The 26,463-nt window shown below is 42.1% G+C and overlaps 1 protein-coding gene across 4 annotated transcripts in view; it reads right to left on the reverse strand.

Annotated features, from left to right (window-relative positions):
• The window catches only part of LOC126458563 (uncharacterized), a 169,895-nt gene that overhangs the window by 60,070 nt on the left and 83,362 nt on the right, over positions 1-26,463 (reverse strand). For all 4 annotated transcript variants that reach the window (XM_050095686.1, XM_050095684.1, XM_050095683.1 and 1 more), the window contains exon 5: positions 13,556-13,665. In XM_050095686.1, the coding sequence (XP_049951643.1) occupies positions 13,556-13,665 (110 nt within the window). The remainder of the gene's footprint in view (positions 1-13,555; positions 13,666-26,463) is intronic.

Genomic DNA, 26,463 nt, shown 5'->3' on the forward strand with positions numbered 1-26,463 from the left:
TTGAGGTATAAGCTTTATGTGACTCAAATTCTTTTTATGCAAGAAAGTAGAAATTTACCCAGGCAAGCAGCCAAATTGCCCGTACAAATTCCATAACACTGCATCTGCTGTCGGGAATCGTTTATCACAAGATATATTATACACTGGTAGAAATATAACAACTGATAATTATTTCACCTCGATTCCATTGGCTCACGAACTGATGAGAAAACAAACAACTTTAGTTGGTGCTCTCAGGGAGAATACAAAAGAAATCCCTCCTTTGTTCCTCGATACTATAATAAGACCAACACTCAGCAGTATCTTCAGTTTTCATGAGAACAAGGTTCTGGTTTCCTACATACCAAAGAAAAAAAAGAAAAAAGTTGTACTTATGATAAGCACACTCCATGAAAGTTATCATACTGGTCCAATAACTGGGGAACATGCAAAACCTGAAATCATCACATATTATAATCGGACAAAGGAGGTGTCGATGTGGTGGATCAACTGAAAGAAGAATATTCTGTGGCTTGGCATGTAGGTGACCATTGAGATTATTTTTTTTTTTTAAATTTTAAATATTACTGGCATAAACAGTCAAATAATACATAAAGAGAATACAAATGTGATTATTATTAGGAGACAGTACTTGAAAACACTGGCTCTAGAGCTAAGACGGCCACAAATTGTGCGTACGTGTACAATTCAAAACCTATCTCATCCTCTACAGCAAGTTATATGACGATTTACTAATGAAACTGAAGTTTCAGATGCTGAAAAATCCAGTGGTATATGTAGAAAATGCAAAAACCAAAGACAAAAAGGCTTGTATCCATTGTCAAAAATTTTCGTGTAATGAACATGCTGTAATATTATGTGATACATGCAAAGCTCAGATATATTATGAAGATTAAGTTACAAAAGTTAAATAGTAAGAAATACTCGTTTTCTTTGTGTTTGTGTGTGTGTGTGTGTGTGTGTGTGTGTGTGTGTGTGTGTGTGTGTGTGTGGTTTTTTTAAGTGCCTCAGAAGACTGGCAACTGTAACTGTCCTAGGATTATTACCAACCATACAGATAAACTCATTGTTGTGTACCACAAATAAATGCATTAAATACTAAAATATGAGTGTTTTATTATAAAAAATAACAAGAAACATACTAATTTACATATTTTAGGTACATTACAGACTGCTTGTTGAGCGTGAGCGAAATGCTCAAAACACGAGCAATCGCGTAACATAAAGATGTGAGTTCTCATGGGTTAAATTAATTCTATGATTTTTTTATCAAAATTACTAAATAATTAAGATCACTTAAACAAATTAATAATTAATGGATAGTCATCATGACCAAAGCTTCTCTTGTGTACATAAAGGTAGCATATATATTGTCACATAGAAGAAGGTATAGTAAGATGAATGACGAACACTAACTTCACTTAACGAAGGTTTATTCAGCACTTGCACATACAAGAGTGCGGAGCACACTGCCTCAGGCCAGAACACATACGGTACATATACAGTTACAGAACATTCCAGTCCAACGATTCTTGACATTTGCTGATACTTCTAGAATGTACTCGAACCGAATACAGACATTAAAATTTTTCAGTACAGGTGAGTTTTGAACTCACGACCCTCCACGCAACAGTCTAGTATCATAACCACTATACCAAGGTGACTGTGTTACTCAACTTCTTCTGCAACATTGCTCCATCTTTAAGACAACAGTGTCACAGTGTTAGGTCCTCTTAGTCCGCGAACGAGTCATGGGTCCTGCATACACCGACTCCCGATGACTGATGTTCGCCCTGGCGGTGATCTTCTTAGAACTGCTTTTGCCACTTCGCTCTTCGTCACCTTTCCGCTTGTTGCCTGTCGCTGGAGCTTCAAATTTACCCTGGGTTGCAGGATCCTTATAGGGCTTCATTCGAAGGAATGGACCGTATCTCTGATCTTTCATCGTCTTGTGTCAGGGTCGAAATCTTCAACTTCATAAGTAACATCAGACAACTGTTTTACAACCTTGTATGGTCCAATGTAGCACCTGAGGAGCTTCTCAGAGAGAACAACCTTCCGAACAGGAGTGAAGATTCAGATGAGGTTACCAGGCTGCTAGACAGCAGGGGTGTTGCTCGCGTCATACCTTCGGTGATCGTTTTCTTGAGCTTGCAGCATGCGGAATCGAGCTAACTAACTACCGAGCTTCCTCAGCTCTGGTTAACACCTGACCGATGTAGTCGTCGTCCATGTCATCAGGATGTAACGGAAACATAGCATCCACTGTCGTCATTGCCTCACACACATGAACCAGGAAAAATGATGTAAATCCTGTGGTGTCTTGTTTGGTAGTGTTGTAAGCAAATGTCATGAAAGGTAGCACCCCATCCCAGTTGCTCTGCTCAACACTGATGAACATTGATAGCATGTCGGCCAAGGTTTCGGATGGTAGGCAGTCATCATGTGATGAGTAATGTTGCACTGACGGTTTATCTCTATCACAAGATTCGATTGGAAAACTTTCCCTTGATCCGTAATTAACAACCCTGGGGCACCGTGTTTTAATACAATGTCTTCCACGATGAATTTGGCTACGTCGAATGCTTTGGCTGTTTTCACAGCTTTTGTAATGGCATAGCATGTCAGATAATCAGTGCAAACAATATTCCATCTATTGCCACTAGCAGATGTTGTAAATCGTACGAGGAGGTCAATCCCAACATGCTAGAAAGGTGTTTCGGCTGGTGGAATTGGTATGAGTCGGCCAGGTGGTTTCTGAGGAACTGCCTTTCTCCCTGGCACTCTCGACAGTGCGACACATAGTGACGGACACTCCTAAATAAAACTGCCCAGAAAAATCTCTTGCAGATCGTATCGTATGTCTTAATAAATCCAACATGTCCAGCCTCAGGTGTGTCATGGAATTTCTGTAGATCATCTAAGCGCGTGTGTTTAGGCATCACTGGTAACCACCTCTTTCCAAACAGATCAAAGTTTTTCTTGCAAAGTAATCCATTAACTACCTTAAATTGTCCTTTCACTTCCTCTGACCGATTTAAGGCAAGCATAATTTGAGCTATCTTGGCGTCCTCCTTCTGCTCAGCAGAGAGATCCTGGAGTGCAGCGAGACAGTCACTATCTTCATCAAAGTCTTGATGGTCTTGTACAGGGTTTCTTGAGAGACAGTTAGCATCTTACAGCTTTCTTCCACTTTTGAACACTATGGTAATGTCATACTCTTGAAGACATAGTGACCACCTGGCGAGTCGTCCTGTTGGATCCTTAAGACCTGTCAACCAATAAAGCGAATGATGGTCTGTAATAACTGTGAATGGCCTTCCATAGAGACATTGTCGAAATCTGCACATGACCCAGATCATACCAAGACATACTCTTTCTGTAGTTGAGTAGTTTCTCTTGGATTTTGTAAGTGTCTTAGAAGCATAGGCTACAACCCTCTCTTTTACATCCGAAATTTGCACCAGAACAGCACCGATCCCATACCCACTGGCATCTATGTGTAGTTCTGTAGGCGCTCTCTCATCATACAGACCAAGTACAGGGTCAGTCATCAGAGCTTGTCACAGCACATCAAAAGAATCTTGTTGAGCACCATCCCAGATAAATTTAGCATCAGCTTTTAACAACTCTTGGAGTGGCCTGGCTTTGACACAAAAGTCTTAGATAAAACGACGGTAATAAGAACATAATCCGAGGAAGCTTCTCACATCTCTAATACTTTTAGGCATAGGAAATTCCATTACAGATCTCACCTTTTCTGGGTCTGTAACAATACGAGAGAAGGAAAGTTGCTACACACCATATAGCGGAGATGCTGAGCCGCGATAGGCACAATAAAAAGATTCATACAATCATAGCTTTCGGCCAATAAGGCCTTTGTCAGCAGTAGATACACATACATGCACGCACGCACGCACGCGCACACACACACACACACACACACACACACACACACACACACACTCACGCAAGCACAACTTGCACACACATCTGCAGGCTCAGAGAGCTGAAACTACACTTCAGTTTCAGCTCTCTGAGACAGCTCTCTGAGACTGCAGATGTGTGTGCAAGTTGCACTTGCATGACTGTGTGTGTGCGTGTTTGTATGTGTGTCTACTGCTGACAAAGGCCTTAATGGCCGAAAGCTATGATTGTGTGAATCTTTTTATTGTACCTATCGCAGCTTAGCATCTCCGCTATATGGTGAGTAGCAACTTTCCTTCTCTCGTATTGTTACATTCCATCCTGGATTTTCCATTGTTTGACTTTTCTGGGTCTGGCCGCACACCTTCATTTGACACAAGGTGTCAAAGTATTTTGATTTCTTTTGCTCCAGAGATACACTTTCTTGGATTAAGTTTCAGTCCGCCTTGTTGGGGACACTTAAGAATGGCCCTCAGTCTTTTTACGTGCTCATCAAATGTCTCTGAGAACACTATAATGTCATCTAAATAACAAAGACACATCATCCACTTCAGGTGACTTAGAAGATTATCCATCATCCATTCAAAAGTTGCTGGTGCATTACACGAACCACACCGCATTGCCATACATCTTGCTCACCTCATACAGGCCCTCAGGGGTGAGGAATGCAGTTTTCTCACGATCAGCCTCATCTACTTCAATTTGCCAGTATCCCGAGTACACGTCCATAGTTAAGAAAAACTTAGCCCCCTTCAGACAATCTAGTATATCATCAATTTGTGGAAGGGGGTAAACATCCTGTTTAGTTATCTTATTAAGCATCATGTAATCAACACAAAAGTGCCAACTGCCATCCTTCTTCCTGACGAGAACCACTGGTGACAACCATGGGCTCTACGAAGGCTGAATGATGTCATTCTTCGTCATTTTCTCTACCTCGTCGCTGACACACGGCATGCTTTCTGGCTTATTGGTTGATGGTCTACAGTGCTAATCCGGTGCTTCACCATCTACTTGTCTAATTTACTCTTAAGCTGAGGATTGAAGCATTCACAGAACTCTCGAAGAATGGCAAGTAGCTTCTTCTGTTGTTCCTTAGCGAGATCTAGTGATAGTCGAACTAGAAGATCTTGTCTCATAGTGGTAGCGCCAATTTTGCCCAGAGACTCGGCATGGGAGATTTCTATAATGCTCAGCTGTTTGGCAATTAACGGCTCAGTGTTTGCTACGCACTTGCGTCTTGGAAGGATCTGCGGTTCTCGGTGACAGTTAACTATCCACAATCCACAGAATCCGTTCTTAAACGAGACGACAGAGGCTGGGATGACCAAGTTATTCTTCAGTGGTTGCTTCTCCTACATTCCACTACAAGATCCATGGGTTGATGCATGGCATGACACATGACAGTTGCCTTTCTAGTGCTGACTGCAGGAATGATCATTTCATCCAGCACACAGTCTCCACACACTCGGATGTGCATCTTCCTGTCCACAGTATCTCATTTTGTCTAGTATAATCTCAAAAATGAGATTGACAGGAAGTGCAAAATGGCTAAGCAGGGATGGCTAGAGTACAAATGTAAGGATGTAGAGGCTTGTCTCACTAGGGGTAAGATAGATACTGCCTACAGGAAAATTAAAGAGGCCTTTGGAGAGAAGAGAACCACTTGTATGAATATCAAGAGCTCAGATGGAAACCCAGTTCTAAGCGAAGACGGGAAAGCAGAAAGGTGGAAGGAGTATATAGAGGGTCTATACAAGGGCGATGTACTTGAGGACAATATTATGGAAATGGAAGAGGATGTAGATGAAGATGAAATGGGAGATAAGATACTGCGTGAAGAGTTTGACAGAGCACTGAAAGACCCGAGTCGAAACAAGGCCCCGGGAGTAGACAACATTCCATTAGAACTACTGATGGCCTTGGGAGAGCCAGTCATGACAAAACTCTACCATCTGGTGAGCAAGATGTATGAGACAGGCAAAATACCCACAGACTTCAAGAAGAATATAATAATTCCAATCCCAAAGAAAGCAGGTGTTGACAGATGTGAAAATTACAGAACTATCAGTTTAATAAGTCACAGCTGCAAAATACTAATGCGAATTCTTTACAGACGAATGGAAAAACTGGTAGAAGCGGACCTCGGGGAGGATCAGTTTGGATTCCGTAGAAATGTTGGAACACGTGAGGCAATACTAACCTTACGACTTATCTTAGAAGAAAGATTAAGAAAAGGCAAACCTATGTTTCTAGCATTTGTAGACTTAGAGAAAGCTTTTGACAACGTTAACTGGAATACTCTCTTTCAAATTCTGAAGGTGGCAGGGGTAAAATACAGGGAGCGAAAGGCTATTTACAATTTGTACAGAAACCAGATGGCAGTTATAAGAATCGAGGGGCACGAAAGGGAAGCAGTGGTTGGGAAAGGAGTGAGACAGGGTTGTAGCCTCTCCCCGATGTTATTCAATCTGTATATTGACCAAGCAGTAAAGGAAACAAAAGAAAAATTCGGAGTAGGTATTAAAATTCATGGAGAAGAAGTAAAAACTTTGAGGTTTGCCGATGACATTGTAATTCTGTCAGAGACAGCAAAGGACTTGGAAGAGCAGTTGAACGGAATGGACAGTGTCTTGAAAGGAGGATATAAGATGAACATCAACAAAAGCAAAACGAGGATAATGGAATGTAGTCAAATTAAATCGGGTGATGCTGAGGGGATTAGATTAGGAAATGAGACACTTGAAGTAGTAAAAGAGTTTTGCTATTTAGGGAGTAAAATAACTGATGATGGTCGAAGTAGAGAGGATATAAAATGTAGACTGGCAATGGCAAGGAAATCGTTTCTGAAGAAGAGAAATTTGTTAACATCGAGTATAGATTTAAGTGTCAGGAAGTCGTTTCTGAAAGTATTTGTATGGAGTGTAGCCATGTATGGAAGTGAAACATGGACGATAACCAGTTTGGACAAGAAGAGAATAGAAGCTTTCGAAATGTGGTGCTACAGAAGAATGCTGAAGGTAAGGTGGGTAGATCACGTAACTAATGAGGAGGTATTGAATAGGATTGGGGAGAAGAGAAGTTTGTGGCACAACTTGACTAGAAGAAGGGATGGGTTGGTAGGACGTGTTTTGAGGCATCAAGGGATCACAAATTTAGCATTGGAGAGCAGCGTGGAGGGTAAAAATCGTAGAGGGAGACCAAGAGATGAATACACTAAGTAGATTCAGAAGGATGTAGGTTGCAGTAGGTACTGGGAGATGAAGAAGCTTGCACAGGATAGAGTAGCATGGAGAGCTGCATCAAACCAGTCTCAGGACTGAAGACCACAACAACAACAACAACAACAACAATCTTTGAGCGACCACAATCTATAATTGCCTGAGAAGCTTTCAAAAAGTCCCATCCAAGAATGACGTCATGACTACACTCTTGTAAGATGATGAATTCTAAGAGCTGTCTATGACCACTTATACCCACATGTATGACACATCTTCCTGTAGGTTTTACATATTTCCCATTAGCCACCTTTCTTCTTTGTTGTCGACGAATACGGTTTTCTGCAACTGGCAACGGTACTTCTCTGAAATGACTGAATATGATGCTCCAGAGTACACAAGAGCTTGGGTTGGTTGGCCATCCATGAGGATATTGACATAGTTTCCTATCATTTTTGTAGTGATCGACAGCGGAGGATTTTTCTCTTCGGTGGCCTCACCTCCAAGGAAGGCCACACCCTTTAGTTTTCCAAGTTGCGGTGGCTAGGTGATTGGCTAGAGCTTCTAAACAGTGATGGAGACCTTGATCGGCATGTTGGGAGTGTCCTCTCCAGTGGTTTGCTTGCAGCAATGGTGACCTACATCATCCTGCACCCACATCTTCCTGTTCATCTTCGTAATCCTGGAGCTGGCATCAGCTAAGACTGGTCTGCTGTCTTCTGGCACAGGCCTCATCAAATATCCGTCACCTTTCTTGACAATAGCATACCACATGTCCCTGTCGTCCACAGTGGAAACATACTGGTTGGTTATCCTGAGTCCACCAGACGTCAGTCTTCCTTAGTGCCCAAACAGGTTCCTCATGCAGCGTCTTAGGAATGTAACTTTGCCTGGGTCTCATCTTTTTCACCATTTTAAAGGGAAATGAAGGACAAGAGGTTAGGTTCAATGTCTGTTCCTCTTCCTCCCTTACGATTTCTTGAAGCGACTCGGTTTTTTTTCTCACCTGCAATCCAAGTGCCTTCTGAACTTCCTCTCTAACTACCTGACGAAGAACACTTGTGAAATCAGTTCCTTCCTCCATCACAGACATCAATACGACGTTTGGAAGCCATTCAAACATCTTGCACGTAATTCTTTTTTGATGAATTGTCTTGATATACGGGAACCATTTTATGAAGTCGTCTGCTGTGGAAATCTCCTTCAGGACTAGGACTTGATACATGTCCTCAGCAACACCCATCATGAGATGTGCAACCTTATCTTCCTCCTTCATTCTAGGACCCACTATTTTACACAGTTCCAAGACATCTTGAATGTAGGATGCTGCACTTTCTCCTGGATGCTGTGCCCTGCACTTTAATTTATCTTCAGCCTTGCTCTTCTGTCGCTGTGTGTTGCTGAAATACCCGTGCACTTCTGCCTGGAATACTTCTCAGCTTGAGAACTTCTCCTCGTTGTTCTCATACCATTGCTTGGCAGTGCCCTCCAAGTACAAAAGTACGTTAGCCAAACACACGGTATAACCAATTTGTTAAATTTGCCTATACGCTCATATACCTTCAGCCACTTGTTTGGATCTTGGCCACCGTCACCAGAGAACCCAGAAGGATGTCTCATGTGGTGGCACACGGTTGCTGTCATCGTAACCTCCTCCTCTTCTTCTGTCTCCGATAGATTGCGATCTGTTGAATATGGCTCGCACTCAGATTTCTCACCACGTAAACGGCGGCTCTGTTGTGGCCTGATGGGAGCCACTGTGTTGTCGATAATGTGCGCTACTGTTGATAATGTGCACTATCACAAGTTCCAATACCTAGCGCCTCCACCAGAATAATGTCACCTAGAAGAAGGTGTAATTAGATGAATGACGAACACTAACTTCACTTAACGAAGGTTTATTCAGCACTTGTACATACAAGAACTGGAGCAAACTGCCTCCGGCCAGAACACTTATGGTATATATACAGTTAGAGAACATTCCAGTCGAATGATTCTTGACATACTTCTAGAATGTACTGGAACCGAATATAGACATTAAAAATTTACAGTACAGGTGAATTTTGAACTCACGACCCTCCATGCAACAGTCTAGTATCATAATCACTATACCACAGTGACTGTGCTACTCGGCTTCTTCTGCGACAATATTTATGCCAAACCAACTACAGAAAGGTTCTCCCAGAAAGCAGATATAGGAAAGCTGAGTTCCATTTCAGTTCAGCCAGTCATATGGAACAAACAGTTTTGTCACTGAAAGTAATGTCATTTTTTGTGATTTAGTAAACATACAACATGACATTTAATTGTTGTTCATTATTTCAATAGCAGCACATGTAATGTTGATTAAAATATATTTTTATTTAAGTTCTCACTAGAGCAGGCCCAGTTACAATAGGCTTCCTGAGGTAGCTCACTACTGAGAGCACTATGGATGTTTCAGCATCGTAATGTGCCACTGTCAGTCATAAACAAAGTTTCCCACGGGATTCCCACAATATTGCAGATGAATATCCCTAACTTTGGTTTGCTGCAGAATCTTTGGACATACAGTATTCTCAGTTCGAATATAATAAACTTTCTTGAGACTGAGAGGTTTATATCCACGAATCAGCATAGTTTTATAAAGCACTGCTCATGAGAAACTTAGCTTGCCCTTTTCTCACATGATGCACAGCAAATTATGGATGAATGCAACAGCCAGATTCCATATCATTAAATTTACAAAAAGCATTTGATATGGTGCCCCATTGCAGGCTGTTAATGAAGGTGTGAGTGTATGGAATAAGTTCACAGATATTGAGTGGCTTGAAGACTTCTTAAGTAACAGAACCCAGTATGTTGGCCTCAACCAGGAATGTTCATCAGAGATAAGGCTATTGTCAGGAATGCCCCAAGGAAGTGTGATAGGAACGCTGTTGTTCTCTACATACATAAATGATTTGGCGGACAGGGTGGGCAGCAATCTGTGCTTCTTTTCTGATGATGCTGTGGTGTACGATAAGGTGTCGATACTGAGTGACTGTAGGAAGATACTAGTTGACATAGATAAAATTTCTAGTTGGTGTGATGAATGGCAGCTAGCTCTAAATGTGGAAAAATATAAGTTAATGTGGATGAGCAGAAAGAACAAACCTACGGTGTTTGGTTACAGTATTATTGGTCTCCTGTTTGAACAGTCAAGTCATTTAAATATCTGGGTGTAACATTCCAAAGCAACATGAAATGGAACAAGCATGTGAGAAACGTGGTAGGGAAGGCGAATGAATGGTGATTTTGGTTTACTGGGAGAATTTTAGGTAAGAGTGGTTCACGTGTAAAGGAGTACTGCTCATGGGTTTGGGATCCGTACCCCGTCAGATTGAATGAAGAATCGAAGCAGTTCAGAGGCAGGCTGTTAAATTTGTTGCTGGCAGGTTCAAACACCACATTAGTGTTATGGAGATACTTTGGGAACTCAAATTGGAATCCCTGGGGAGAAGACAACGTTCTTTTTCGAGAAAAGCTATTGAGAAAATTTGAAGCTGACTGCCGAACAATTCTACTGTCACCAACACACACTGCATGTAAGGTCCACAAAGATAAGATTCGAGAAACAATGGCTCATATGGAGGCATATAGACAGTCCTTTTCCCTCACTCCGTTTGCGAGTGGAACAGGAAAGAAGATGACTAGCAGTGGTACACGGTACACTCCGTCACGCATCACACGGTGGCTTGCGGAGATATCTAACGGTGGCTTCTGGAATTATCTACGTAGATATAAATGATGTCCATAAACCATTAACAACGAGATGTAAAGGGTGACATCTCTAGCAAACTGGTATCAATAAAATGTCAGTTTTACAACCAAGTACAGAGAAGAAAATTTTATTTTAAACTGCAGATTGTTAACCATGCAGTTTAGCACCTTTGATCTCCCAACCAGCCAATTATAAACTGCAATCTGGCTCACACACATTACAGGCTGACAGAGACACCAGTTCTTTTGCTATGTCTCCTACAGGCAAACTCACGAATCTTCCTCCTTAATCACTGTTTTTGTTTTGCATGTTGGTATTCCAGTTGCTATGAGCTTATTGACTGAGTTTCATTTTTTATTTGTAGTTCACTGCTACTATTTGAGTTTACATATTATCATTTGGAGATAGTGAGTGGAGCTGTAGACGCTAGAAAATGAGTGCCAAGTGGAGAAATCAGTACATTTCAAACATATTCTTCTGTTTTGAGTTCAACAGAAGGGCGACATAGTGGGGGCAGCCAAAAACATCAGTGAGATGCATGGAAATAATGCCATTGGACAGAGCACAGCAAGAAAACGATTTTCCTGTTTTAAGGAAGACTGTTTTGATATTAGTGACTCTTCACGTTCAGGAAGACCTTCGGAGTTTGATGAAGATCGTTTAAACGCTTTAATCCACAACGATCCACGTCAATGTACTCGAGAACTGACACTATCGTGTGACATTTGTGTGCAATGGGGATGGTTCAAAAATCAGGTGTATGGGTACCACATGCTCTAAGCCAAACCCACTAAAATCAGTGGGTAGCCATGTATGCATTCTGCTTGCTCGTCATCATCATCAACTGGCTTGTGAACAACACTGACCATTCCTATCCTCTATCATTACTGTTGAAGACTGGGGGCATCCACTGTGATGAAAATCTCACTGGCGATGCAAAAGACTACTAAAGGTGTTCTGGTGGAACGGATGTTTGGGTTCTAGTGCAGCACACACACAATTAAAGTAATACAGAATAATGAATAGTAAAACATATAACTCAACTTTTGTAAAATTGGTTACAGCAATTGAAGAATGCAGATTTAGCCTATCTGCTCGGCATTGACTACAGTTCCATGAAGGTAAACTAAATAACATTCCCTGAACTAAAGTCAGAAGAAAACTAACCATCTGTCTTCTTGTACTATTTGAAGAACAGTTCCAGACTAACAGTGCTCAGTTAAATCTCTAGGCAGACTGTCTCTCCATACACAGAGAATTCTATTTCCTGTTCTGTTTCTACTGTAGATGGACAACTGTCTATTTGTCAGCCACTATTTCTATCTTACTCGATGACTAGAAGACTTGAAGACATAGAAAATGTTTTGCAGGAACTCCCTAGGAAGACTTGGACCAATTCACAACATCGCAACTGACAACTTCTGCTTGTGCATCATTACTTAAGCACATATCTCTCTTTCTGGTGACACTGCTGCTCCAGGGAGCATGCTTCTCACATGCAGTACAACTGATTTGTATACAGTGATGTTCCTGCTACACACAGACATCAATAGTACTTCTGGCACCAACTGTCGCAAACTCTTTTTATGTGGTATCTCAGTAAATCACATGTACTGTTGACATGAAATGATGTCTTCATGCTAACATAAGAAAAAGAAAGGAATGGTTGAGCCCAAGTACAGCATCAACTCTATGTACAAAGACATGCACGCATCCACAAAAGATATTGTTACACAGCTGATGGAACAGCAATGGTGTGTTGCACTACAAATTTCTTCCCTTAGGTATGAACATCACTGCTGACAGTTACTGGTAGCAACTGAGATGTCTTGCAGACACAGTCCCAGAATGATTACCAGGAATACTGCGTGAAGCAATGCTACTCCACAATAATACCTAACCCCCTCCCCACGCATTTTGCTAGACTGACAAAAAACACAACACAGGAGATGGGTTGGAAAGACATTCCATACTCCCCCTATTCACCTAGTCTTGTGCTCTCAAGAGTTTCACCTTTTCCACTATCAAACAAACTTCAACGAACAAAAATGCTCTCCGAACATGATTCGATGAGTTCTTCACCTCAAAACCACATGGATTCTACATATGCGGATTCGAAAAGTTGCCCCAGCGTTGGTAGGTCGTTGTGAACAGTGTAGGAGAATATATTACTGATGACTAAAATCTCTATCACGTGTATCTGTTGTATTTATGAAACCTATGGATGCACTAACCAAGTATTTCCTCCAGTTGTAGGAACGACGGATCAAAATGCTTTTGGTTGCCACTTAGTAATCGGAAGCGTTTTCCTATTTTTATTTGGTGGTAGTCTCACTCTATAGATTTCTTTTGTATCGGAGCCATTGAAATGACAAAGGATATCAATTATTTACTAATATCATCATTTATTCTACATAGATGTGGTACCAACTGTCTCTTGTAAGGAACCAATCACAAGGTACCACGCTCCCTTAATCTTCCAGGATTACCTTTCGTCTGTGCATTGCATCAAGTACTAAGTATAAATGTTTTGTCATTTCTAAATGTTGATATGTCACACATCTTTAATCTTTTGCAATAATCCTTAAGCTCTGGATCACAAACTTGTTCCATAGCTCTTTGGCAGTTACGTGACTTGAAATCAAGCAGAAGTGCAAAACCAACTTACCATGCCAACCATAATGCAACAGCAGGACTGCAATTCCTTTCCTTAACAGTTTTATTACATTTTTATGTCCCAAGTTTAAGGACTTGTAGCCTCTTCCTAACGAGAACCGGCTGAAAAAAAGAAAATTTAGTTACATACTATGTTAAGCAATGCACATCATGTACTATGATACAGACTGTCCAGAAAGATGTAAAGAATGTAAATGTCGTGTATTCTAATATTATCACGGTAGTACAACAAAAAGCCTCACTTAATTCTACCCACTTACACATCTCAGCCACATTTTTTAAAAATATGCTATAGGTATGCTGGAAATCAATGTTCTCTCCTTTCAAAATAGTTTTTGATAGTATATATTAGAGTCGACACAGTTGAATAAGTAATAGTGGGTAAACAACATTTAGTGCCAGTAACTATATTTGCACTTCCAGGTAAAATACATCGAACACAACAACCAAGGAACATATACCACACATAAAACTCAGGAGCATACAATAGCACCACAGAGGTCTATTATATTTTACATGATGCACTTTGCTGTCATCTCACACAAAATATATTGTACACACAATTCCAACACCCACCTTTAAACATACAGGGGGGTCGGTAATTCCCGTTACAAACTTCTAGGACATGTAGAGTGTCGTGAGTAGATAACATTTTGAATACGACAGTTTCAATGCAGATGATTATCTCATCCACACCTACGTGAGGAATGTACTTAGGCGCAACCCAGTACAATTTTTGCAATCCATTTGAAAAGAATACTGACTCGTTCCATTATCACTTACGCATTTGCATTACAACTTACACCTTATAGCTTACATTAGTCGACAACAACAAGAACCCAGCATCTACGGCACCAGCTGCAACGTACCGATGCATTACAACAGCGGCTCGATGTGCCGACCACCAATGTTGTTACACACATCGTACCTCCGAAGCACGTTCTGGCACACTCTCTCCATCCCAACTAGTGTCTCTTCAGTGTCTTGTGCAGCGGCCAGAACTCATGCCAGCAGATCTTCCTCTGCCTCTACAGGTGTCTCATAAATTAGGCTCTTCATACGACCCCACAAGAAGTAGTCCATAGGGGTTAAAACTGGTAATTGTGGCGGCCACGCGGTTTGACCACCATGGCCTATCCATCTTTCACCATATCATCTGATGAGATGTCTCCGGACAGCCAGTGAAAAGTGAGGTGGTGCTCCATCATGCTGAAAGCACACTCCCTGACGGACATTCAATGGCACAGTTTCCAAGAATAGGTCCATTAAGTGTCGTAGTAAGACTAAGTATGCAGGACCCGTGAGCTTGGATGGAAGGAGGTATGATCCAATCACATGATCGTTCAGAATACCTACCCACTCAATAATTTCAAACCTGTCTTGAAATCCCTGAACATGCATGGCATGAGGGTTTTCGTGGCATGAGGGTTTTCGTCCGCCCAGACATGGCTATTTCGAGAATTCAGAACACAATCCCTTGTGAACCTACATTCACCCGTGAAGAGAACTCGACATGGAGACAGGCATGTCGATGCAACGGTGCAGGAACCATGTGCAGAAGGTGACGCATTGTGGAAAGTCTGCTGGACCTATAGTGTGTACCCTCTGTAAGTGGTACGGATGTTAATTGTTGCTCATGCAGAACGTCCAAGACAGTACTGTGACTAACAACCATTGCACATGCAATTGTTCACGAACTCATTGACGGACTATCTTCAATGCAACGCAGTACACCTTCAAATTCGGGAGTGTGGCATCGCTGTGGAGCACCACAGTCCTGCCTCCTCACGGTGAAGGTACCCATTTCTCGAAGCCATTGTGTAACTTGGGCAAACAGTTTGTGTGATGGAGTGTGACGGTTTGGTAAACGTTCGTGATACAGCCGACTAGCAGCTCTTCTGTTATCTCCAGCTTCGCCATACACAAGGAGCATGTCTGTGTATTCCGCAAACATGTACTGCACCATGTTACCTCTATCGGTGATGCACAGGTATTGACTCGGTCTCACAGCAAAGCACACAATAAGTGACATCTGTGGATCATTTGACATAGTACATGTCCTCGTGTCTACCCTGTTGCATACCAGGACAGGGAACTCTTGAGACATTTCTCTTGCCCTAAGCAGACGTTGACAAGGTACACATCTGAATTGAAACTGTCGTAGAACAGAAACGATACGATTCCGGACATGGGTTCCTATTCAAAATATTATGTACTCACTACCCTCTACATGTCCTAGAAGTTTGTAACAGGAGTTTTCAACCACCCTGTATATTTTGTGGTTTGCCTTCACAAGATAAATCAAATAGCCCCACAATCTTTTCAAACTTCTCTTTGTCCAAGGGTTTTGTGAAAAGGTCAACCAACATGTCTTCTGTGCGCAGGTAGTCGACGGCAATGTTCTGTCGCTCTATGTGGTCCCGAATAAAATGGCACCTTATATCAATATGTTTTGTGCTAACACTAGTGACATCATTTTAGCTAGGTTAATGGCTGCTTTATTGTTTTGTGAGAAGGTCAGCCAACATGTCTTCTGTGTGCAGGTAGTCCACAGCGATGTTCTGTTGCTCTATGTGGTCCTGAATAAAATGGCGCCTTATGTTTTGTCCTAGGACTAGTGACATCATTTCTAGCTAGGTTAATGGCTGCTTCACTGTTACAGAAGATCATTATAGGTTCCATGATTAAATTGGGTTCCATTTCACATATTAATGTTCTTAGCCACAATGCTTTTGACAGGACCATGAAATGAGAACCCCCATTAACTTAAAGTAGCAGTCAGTAGTAGAGTGCCTATCTCCCAATTCACTCCCCCAGTCCGCATCACTGTAGCCTTCTAGTTCTGCATTACCTTCTCTATCGTATCTTAATTCGTGGTCTGAAGTTCCTCTTAAATATCAGAATATCCTTTTCACAGTTTTACAGTGCTTTGCCTTTGGGTCTCTGCAGTACCCGCTCACTGTCTTGGTGACAAAAGCAATGTCAGGTCATGACGTTTGAGACAAATATAACAGACTCCCTATTGCTTCTAAATATGGAACATTCTTATCACATTCCACATCTGTCTCGTTTATGTTCAACTTCACTCCTACTTCCATTGGAGTAGTTATGGGTTTACAATCACTCATGCCAAATTTTTTTAAGATTTTTTTCTGTATATGGTGATTGACTTATGCTCAATTCTTGTCTCTCTTCATTCTTAGTGGGCTGCATATTTAAATACTGTTTAACTTCTCCCAATTCATGCACCTTAAACTTGGTCTACAGCTGTTTCTTAAAAATTCTCATTTGGCTTTAGTTTTCAGTCAAGTTAAAGAAGTTGTCCACCCATATTTCCATTATTATTCTCATCCCTTCTCTTCCCCTTTTATATTATATACTGGTATCTGCCTTAGATTACTTCATATTTATTAGTTTTATGTAGACATTGATTCCAGCAATGTCCACTCCGTTTAAGTCCATAAATACTTTTTTCTTTTTTTTTTTTTTTCACAAACGTCAAACCTTTTTCCTTTCTGATCTGGTTTTTTCAAAGTGAATACCCATCTTGCCTGAAATGGTTTCATATCTGCAGGCGTATTTACCCATTCAAAGGTTTCGTTGTCAGATAAAGATTCCAATTCCCTCTCCATTGCTTCTTTCCATTCTTGAGAGTTCGGCCCGCTCATTGCTTCTTCTGCTGTTACTGGTGCGTCATTAAAAGACTGGGCTGCATACATCTCAAAATTCGGATATTCTTTCTGTTTTGGTATGCGAGAAGAACGCCTTACTTTGTTCTCTTCATTTTGTTCGTCTTCAAACTCACTGTCCTCATAAATAGTCTCCATTTGCATTTGACTGTCCTCTTTCTGTTCTTCACTTTCTCTTTCTTCACATACGGTTTCACTTTCGGAACTAAGCACATTTAACTTAGTAGTCTTTCCCTCTTCAGAGTCCTTTCTATTTCCAAAGAATACTACATCTCTTTGAGAGGCCAGACAAACGTGTGGTTCCTGAAGAAGGGCAGCAGCCCTTTAAGTAGTTGCAAGGGCAACAGTCTGGATGATTGACTGATCTGGCCTTGTAACAATAACCAAAATGGCCTTGCTGTGCTGGTACTGCGAATGGCTGAAAGCAAGGGGAAACTACGGCCGTAATTTTTCCCGAGGGCATGCAGCTTTACTGTATAATTAAATGATGATGGCGTCCTCTTGGGTAAAATATTCCAGAGGTAAAATAGTCCCCCATTCGGATCTCCGGGCGGGGACTACTCAAGAAGATGTCGTTATCAGGAGAAAGAAAACTGGCATTCTACGGATTGGAGCGTGGAATATCAGACCCCTTAATCGGGCAGGTACATTAGAAAATTTAAAAAGGGAAATGGATAGGTTAAAGTTATATATAGTGGGAATTAGTGAAGTTCGGTGGCAGGAGGAACAAGACTTCTGGTCAGGTGACTACAGGGTTATAAACACAAAGTCAAATAGGGGTAATGCAGGAGTAGGTTTAATAATGAATAGGAAAATAGGAATGCGGGTAAGCTACTACAAACAGCATAGTGAACGCATTATTGTGGCCAAGATAGATACGAAGCCCACACGTACTACAGTAGTACAAGTTTATATGTCAACTAGCTCTGCAGATGACGAAGAAATTTAAGAAATGTATGATGAAATAAAAGAAATTATTCAGATAGTGAAGGGAGACGAAAATTTAATAGTCATGGGTGACTGGAATTCGAGTGTACGAAAAGGGAGAGAAGGAAACGTAGTAGGTGAATATGGATTGGGGCTAAGAAATGAAAGAGGAAGCCGCCTGGTAGAATTTTGCACAGAGCACAACTTAATCATAGCTAACACTTGGTTTAAGAATCATGATAGAAGGCTGTATACATGGAAGAACCCTGGAGATACTAAAAGGTATCAGATAGATTATATAATGGTAAGACGGAGATTTAGGAACCAGATTTTAAATTGTAAGACATCTCCAGGGGCAGATGTGGACTCTGACCACAATCTATTGGTTATGACCTGTAGATTAAAACTGAAGAAACTGCAAAAAGGTGGGAATTTAAGGAGATGGGACCTGGATAAACTGAAAGAACCAGAGGTTGTACAGAGTTTCAGGGAGAGCATAAGGGAACAAATGGCAGGAATGGGGGAAAGAAATACAGTAGAAGAAGAATGGGTAGCTTCGAGGGATGAAGTAGTGAAGGCAGCAGAGGATCAAGTACGTAAAAAGACAAGGGCTAGTAGAAATCCTTGGGTAACAGAAGATATATTGAATTTAATTGATGAAAGGAGAAAATATAAAAATGCAGTAAATGAAGCAGGCAAAAAGGAATACAAACGTCTCAAAAATGAGATCGACAGGAAGTGCAAAATTGCTAAGCAGGGATGGCTAGAGGACAAATGTAAGGATGTAGAGGCTTATCTCACAAGGGATAAGATAGATACTGCCTACAGGAAAATTAAAGAGACCTTTGGAGGTAAGAGAACCACTTGTATGAACATCAAGAGCTCAGATGGAAACCCAGTTCTAAGCAAAGACGGGAAATCAGAAAGGTGGAAGGAGTATATAGAGGGTCTATACAAGGGCAATGTACTTGAGGACAATATTATGGAAATGGAAGAGGATGTAGATGAAGATGAAATGGGAGATACGATACTGCGTGAAGAGTTTGACAGAGCACTGAAAGACCTGAGTCAAAACAAGGCCCCCGGAGTAGACAACATTCCATTGGAACTACTGATGGCCTTGGAAGAGCCAGTCCTGACAAAACTCTACCATCTGGTGAGCAAGATGTATGAAACAGGCGAAATACCCTCAGACTTCAAGAAGAATATAATCATTCCAATCCCAAAGAAAGCAGGTGTTGACAGATGTGAAAATTACCGAACAATCAGTTTAACAAGCCACAGCTGCAAAATACTAACACAAATTCTTTACAGACGAATGGAAAAACTAGTAGAAGCCGACCTCGGGGAAGATCAGTTTGTGTGTGTGTGTGTGTGTGTGTGTGTGTGTGTGTTTGAGGTTTACGGGCGCTAAACAGCGGGGTCATCAGCGCCCAAACGCATAAAAACAGGAACACATGCAGTGAAGGGACTAAGACGAACAACGAACAAGGGGAACAGCTAAAAGACACAGACCTGACGCAGTGCCAAATCCTCACATACAGAGGCAAAACAAGAGGAGAAGGAGTGCACTAAAAAAGGAAAGGAAACACAAGGAAAGGACAGAAACCGAAGGGAAACAAGGAGGTAGACGTGACTGGTTGACCTCTTACCTAAAATCTGGGTGAGCCAGTCATCCAGCAGCACATTAAAGACCTCTCCCTAAAAGCCGCGGCAACAAATTGGACAGGACACAAAACCGTAAAACCGTAAACACAGACGTTGCGTCGTCTTTCAAAATAGAGGGCAAATCCGGTGGCAAAGAAACCACCGCCCTCTGGTCAGAGAATAAAAGACAGTCAACTAAAATGTGGCGGACAGTAATCTGGACGCCACAAGCACTGCAGATTGGGGGATCCTCCCGCCGAAGTAAAAAACCATGTGTGAAGGGACTGTGCCCGATGCGGAGGCGAGTGAGGAGAACCTCATCCCGCCTGCACGACTGGTAGGACGTACGCCATGGCCGCGTGGTGGCCTTGACCAGACGCAGCTTATTTTCACCGACTGCCAGCCACTCCTCTTCCCACTGACGCATAACGCGAAAATGCAGGAGGGAGGTAACAGCATGGAGGGGGACGGCATAGTCAACAACGTGAGGGAGGGAACATGCATCTTTGGCAGCCACATCCGCCAACTCGTTTCCCCTAATACCCACGTGCCCCGGCACCCAGCAGAAGGAAACCTCCTTCCCCTGCCGCTGCAGGTGGAGGAGGGCATCATGGATGTTCTGGACGACCGTATCCGCTGGGTACAAGTGTTGCATGGTCTGAAGGGCACTCAGGGAGTCAGAACAGATGAGGAACTTACGACTGGGAACACACCTCATCTGCTCCAATGCCCGCAAGATCGCAAACAATTCGGCATCAAAGATGGTAAACGCCGCAGGAAGCCGTAACTTGACGACTCGATCAGGGAAAACAACAGCACAACCAACAGAGTCCCCCTGTTTAGAGCCATCCGTAAATATTGGTACATGGTCGGGATGCTGGTTTAAAATATCATAAAATAAGGCGGTAAAAACAAACGCAGGAGTGCAGCTCCTCCGGTACTCCGACAAGTCTAAAAGGACGCAGGGCCTCTGGAGCAACCAGGGAGGCAGGCGAGTAAAACCTTGTCGTTGGGGGGCCACACGTTCCACACCAAGGGACTCAAGCAGATGCTTGGCACGAATCCCAAATGGTCTCGTTGCCCTGGGACGACTGGAAAAGAGACGTTCCATAGGCGGTCGGGCAACGGTAGGGTATGCAGGGGATGTAGGACAGGCAAGAAACTGACACACCCGTCGCACCATGAGGAGTTGCCGCCGGATGGCGAGCGGCGGTTCCCCTGCCTCAGCACACAGGCTGGGGATGGGACTGGTACGGAAGGCACCAGTGGCCAGCCTGATACCCTCATGGTGTACGGCGTCAAGTATCTTCAGATACGAAGGCCTTGCTGACCCATACACGGTGCAACCATAGTCAAGTCGCGATCGGACGAAAGCCCTATAAAACTGCAGCAGACGCGCCCGATCTGCTCCCCAGGATCGATGGCTCAGACACTTCAAAATATTCAGTGCCTTCAGGGCCCGCACCTTGAGGTCTTTAAGGTGAGGCAACCACGACAGTTTGGAATCAAAAGTGAGGCCCAGGAACCGCACAGTGTCGCTAAAAGGAAGAATGGTGTCCCTCAGACGCAATTCAGGGGAGGTAAAAAGATGTCGAGAATGATTAAAATGAACACACACACATTTGTCTGCAGAAAAGGTAAAACCCGTCTTCGCAGTCCATGCCTCTAATCGCTGTATCGTAAGCTGCAACTGTCGACTAGCAGTGACAAGACTGGAGGAAGAACAGAAAACAGCAAAATCGTCCACAAACAAGGAGCATTGGGCAGGACTCCGGATAGTGGACGTGACACTGTTAATCGCGACGGCAAAGAGGGTGACACTTAAAACGCTTCCCTGAGGAACACCATTCTCCTGCACATACAAATCAGATAGCACATTACCAACCCTATAGCGAAAGAGGCGGTGGGAAAGAAAGGACCGAATGAAGATGGGGAGACGGCCACGAAAGCCCCACTCATGGAGTTGATTGAGGATATGGCGGCGCCAAGTAGTGTCATACGCCTTATGAATGTCAAAGAATACACCTAGACAATGCTGGTTATGCAGGAAGGCCTGCTGGATGGCCGCCTCAAGCAGGGTCAAGTTGTCTATAGTGGAACGCCATCTCCGAAAGCCACACTGAGAGGGGCTAAGGAGCTGCCTGGTCTCGAGCAGCCAAACCAGGCGACGATTGACCATGCGTTCCAACGTCTTCCCGACACAGCTCGTCAAGATCAGTTTGGATTCCGTAGAAATACTGGAACACCTGAGGCAATACTGACCTTATGACTTATCTTAGAGGAAAGATTAAGGAAAGGCAAACCTACGTTTCTAGCATTTGTAGACTTAGAGAAAGCTTTTGACAATGTTGACTGCAATACTCTCTTTCAAATTCTAAAGGTGGCAGGGGTAAAATACAGGGAGCGAAAGGCTATTTACAATTTGTACAGAAACCAGATGGCAGTTATAAGAGTCGAGGGACATGAAAGGGAAGCAGTGGTTGGGAAGGGAGTGAGACAGGGTTGTAGCCTCTCCCCGATGTTATTCAATCTGTACATTGAGCAAGCAGTAAAGGAAACAAAAGAAAAATTCGGAGTAGGTATTAAAATCCATGGAGAAGAAATAAAAACTTTGAGGTTCGCCAATGACATTGTAATTCTGTCAGAGACAGCAAAGGGCTTGGAGGAGCAGTTGAACGGAATGGATGGTGTCTTGAAGGGAGAATATAAGATGAACATCAACAAAAGCAAAACGAGGATAATGGAATGTAGTCGAATTAAGTCGGGTGATGCTGAGGGAATTAGATTAGGAAATGAGATGCTTAAAGTAGTAAAGGAGTTTTGCTATTTGAGGAGCAAAATAACTTATTATGGTCGAAGTAGAGAGGATATAAAATGTAGACTGGCAATGGCAAGAAAAGCATTTCTGAAGAAGAGAAGTTTGTTAACATCGAGTATAGATTTAAGTGTCAGGAAGTCTTTTCTGAAAGTATTTGTATGGAGTTTAGCCATGTATGGGAGTGAAACATGGACAATAAATAGTTAGGACAAGAAGAGAATAGAAGCTTTCGAAATGTGGTGCTACGGAAGAATGCTGAAGATTAGATGGGTACATCACATAACTAATGAGGAGGTATTGAATAGAATTTGGGAGGAGTTTGTGGCACAACTTGACAAGAAGAAGGGACCGGTTGGTAGGACATGTTCTGAGGCATCAGGGGATCACAAATTTAGCATTGGAGGGCAGTGTGGAGGATAAAAATCATAGAGGGAGACCAAGAGATGAATACACTAAGCAGATTCAGAAGGATGTAGGTTGCAGTAAGTACTGGGAGATGAAGAAGCTTGCACAGGATAGAGTAGCATGGATAGCTGCATCAAACCAGTCTCAGGACTGAAGACAACAACAACAACAACAACAACTACTACTACTACTACTACTACAACAGTCTTAAAAGGTAGCCTAGTTTGTTTTCCTTTTATGCATATCTCACAAGGGTCCTTGAATACACTATAATTCTGTATTCCCTTTATCACATCCCTTATTACAGACATACTCTTTCTATTTATATGTCCAAGTCTGCAGTACCATAAAAAACCTTCCACTGAGTTAACTCAATGACTAACATGTCTATGTTTACTGTCAATGGTATCCAACTTAAAATACCCCTTTTGTTACTTTCTGTAGTTATAACTTCACCATTTTTATTGATTACTCTTGCTCCATCAATGATAAAAGTGACTGTATTTCCCTTCTTGACATTTCCCACTACAGACAATAGGTTAGTAGCAACATTTTCTACATAGTGAACATCATGTGCTGTAACCATATCGGGTTCACCATTTACACTTACATTTACGTCTAGTTTCCCCAATCAAATGACATTCTAGCTTGCTGCCATCAGTAGTAGATATTCCCATACAAGTCTTATCTTTAACATCACACAAAAAAGATTTGTCATTAACAATATGCACAGATGCACTCGAGACTAAAATCCATTCCAGTTGACAACTAGCCACATCTCCAAAAGAATGAAAACATGAGAATGCCTTATCTTTACTATTAGTCCCTCTCTCTGGGCTACCTGCAACATACTTCATTTGCTGAGTGTCTGATCTTGGGTTTACTTTTCCTCTGCACTGAGATGCAATATGCTCCTTCTTCTGACATCTATAGTACCTCATTGATTTCTTCCTTTTGTTTCTTGAATAAAGAGCAGCTACCTACTCCAATACATGACAGCTTGAAATACTCTTTACATCCTGTAGGATTTTCAATTTAACACTGTCACCCGCTATACCTGAGCTTTCCAGCCCCATAATCATAGGCGCTTACCTTTCGGGCAGTCTTGCCAATAGTAGTGTCTCTATCTATTCGTTAGCAATTTCAAACCCAATGTTTCTCAGTCGGTTCAACGTGGCTTTTATTTTGTTGATGTATTCGTCTATGCTCTTGCATTTGTCCAGCTGATTGGTAATTAACTCACGTAATAATCCTACTTTCCTTGTAAGACCTCCATCCTCCAATGCACCTTGTAATTTGTCCCAGACTTCTTTCGCTGCCGCAGCTTTTTCAATGTGAACATAATTCACTGATTCATTCTGTAATATCAACTTTGATTTTGCTTTCCTATCCTTACTTGAATAATTCTGATCTGCGAATTTGATTGTCCCATCCACTACATCCCGTAGGTCGTCCAAACATGAATACGCTTCTACTGCAAAATTCCACATTGCATGGTTTTCGCAACCCATAAGTCTTTTCAATCTGCAGAATTTGTACCATGATCATTTTAACAGTAACTTTGATCTTTCTTAATGTAAAGAATAATATCAAAAAATAAAACAAAGCAATTGCAATCATCTTATAAGGATGACTCGTACTTTACGCAAGTGCACTACTTGGAGCTTTTCCAATACCTTCTCACTACTATATTATGGATATACTTATTCCAAATGCATCGCTTTTGTACTCAAACAAATGTCACATAAAATTACAAACTATGTAGGAAAGTTAATCCAAGAATAGAGAGTTTTTTAAACCTCGACAAGGAACAAGGTGGCAGGATGTTTATACTGCCAATAACATAGATGACGAACATAATGTTTTCCTTAACACATTTTTCATGCTCTTTGGGAGTTGCTTTCCATTAGAACTTTCTAAACAGGGCACTAGCAGTAAAATGCAGCCTGGGTGGCTGACTTGTGGGAAGGATATCATGTAGAACAAAGTGGGAATTATATCAAAATGATAGAAGTACGCTATGTGGCAAAAGTATCCGGACACCCCCAAAAGCATACGTTTTTCATATTAGGTGCATTGTGCTGCCAACTACTGCCAGGTACTCCATATCAGCAACCTCAGTAGTCACTAAACATCGTGAGAGAGCAGAATGGGGTGCTCTGTGGAACTCACGGACTTCGAACACGATCAGATGATTGGGTGTCATTTGTGTCATACGTCTGTACACGAGATTCCCACACGCAAAAAAGCGTACAGAGCGACCTCATCTGTTGACTAACAGAGACCACCGACACTTGCGAAGAGTGTCGTAAAGTGTAATAGGCAGACATCTACCATCACACAGGAATTCCAAACTGAGTCAGGATCCACTGCAAGTACTATGATAGTTAGGTGGGAGGTGAGTAAACTTGGATTTCATGGTCAAGCAGCTGCTCATAAGCCACACATCATGCCAGTAAATGCCAAATGACGTCTCGCTTGGTGTAAGGAGCATAAGCATTGGATGACTGAGCAGTGGAAAAACATTGTGTGGAGTGACGAATCATGATACACAATGTGGCAATCCGATGGCAGGGTCTGGGTACAGCGAATGCCCGGTGAACGTCATCTGACAGTGCGTGTAGTGCCAACACTAAAATTCGGAGGCGGTGGTGTTATAGTGTGATCGTGTTTTTCATGGAGGGGACTTGCACCAATTGTTGTTTCGCATGGCACTATCACAGCACAGGCCTACATTGATGTTTTAAGCACCTTCTTGCATCCCACTGTTGAAGAGCAATTTGGGGATAGCGATTGCATCTTTCAACACGATGGAGCACCTCGGCATCGATACCTCTCCTTAGTGCAGCACTCTGTGAAGAATGGGCTGTCATTCCCCAAGAACCCTTCCAGCATCTGATTGAATGTATGCCAGCGAGAGTGGAAGCTGTCATCAAGGCTAAGGGTGGGTCAACACCACATTGAATTCCAGCATTACCAATGGAAGGCGCCACGAACTTGTAAGTCATTCTCAGGCAGGTGTCCGAATACTTTTGACCACATAGTGTAGTCACAAGCAAGCTACAGTAGCCCAGTACAAACATTACTGTAAGGTGCTTAAAATGTTATTAGGAAGGCTAAGAGTATGTGGTATGCAAATAGAATAGCTAACTCGCAGGATAAAATTAAAACTATATGGTCAGTTGTGAAGGAAGTGTCTGATCAGCAGCACCAGGTCGACAATATAAAGTCCGTTCATAATAGAAATATTTATGTTGCTCACAAATCAGATATACGTACAGTATTTAACAATCATTTTCTGTGTATTGCTGGTGAATTAATTAAAAATTTAGTTTCTACAGGGAATCATATAACTCTCTTGGCAAAAGCCTTTCTGAGATTTATATCTGAAATACTACTCTGTGATACAGACAG

The sequence above is a fragment of the Schistocerca serialis genome, chromosome 2 (genome assembly GCF_023864345.2).
Source record: "Schistocerca serialis cubense isolate TAMUIC-IGC-003099 chromosome 2, iqSchSeri2.2, whole genome shotgun sequence".
Classification (NCBI taxonomy): Eukaryota; Metazoa; Arthropoda; class Insecta; order Orthoptera; family Acrididae; genus Schistocerca; species Schistocerca serialis.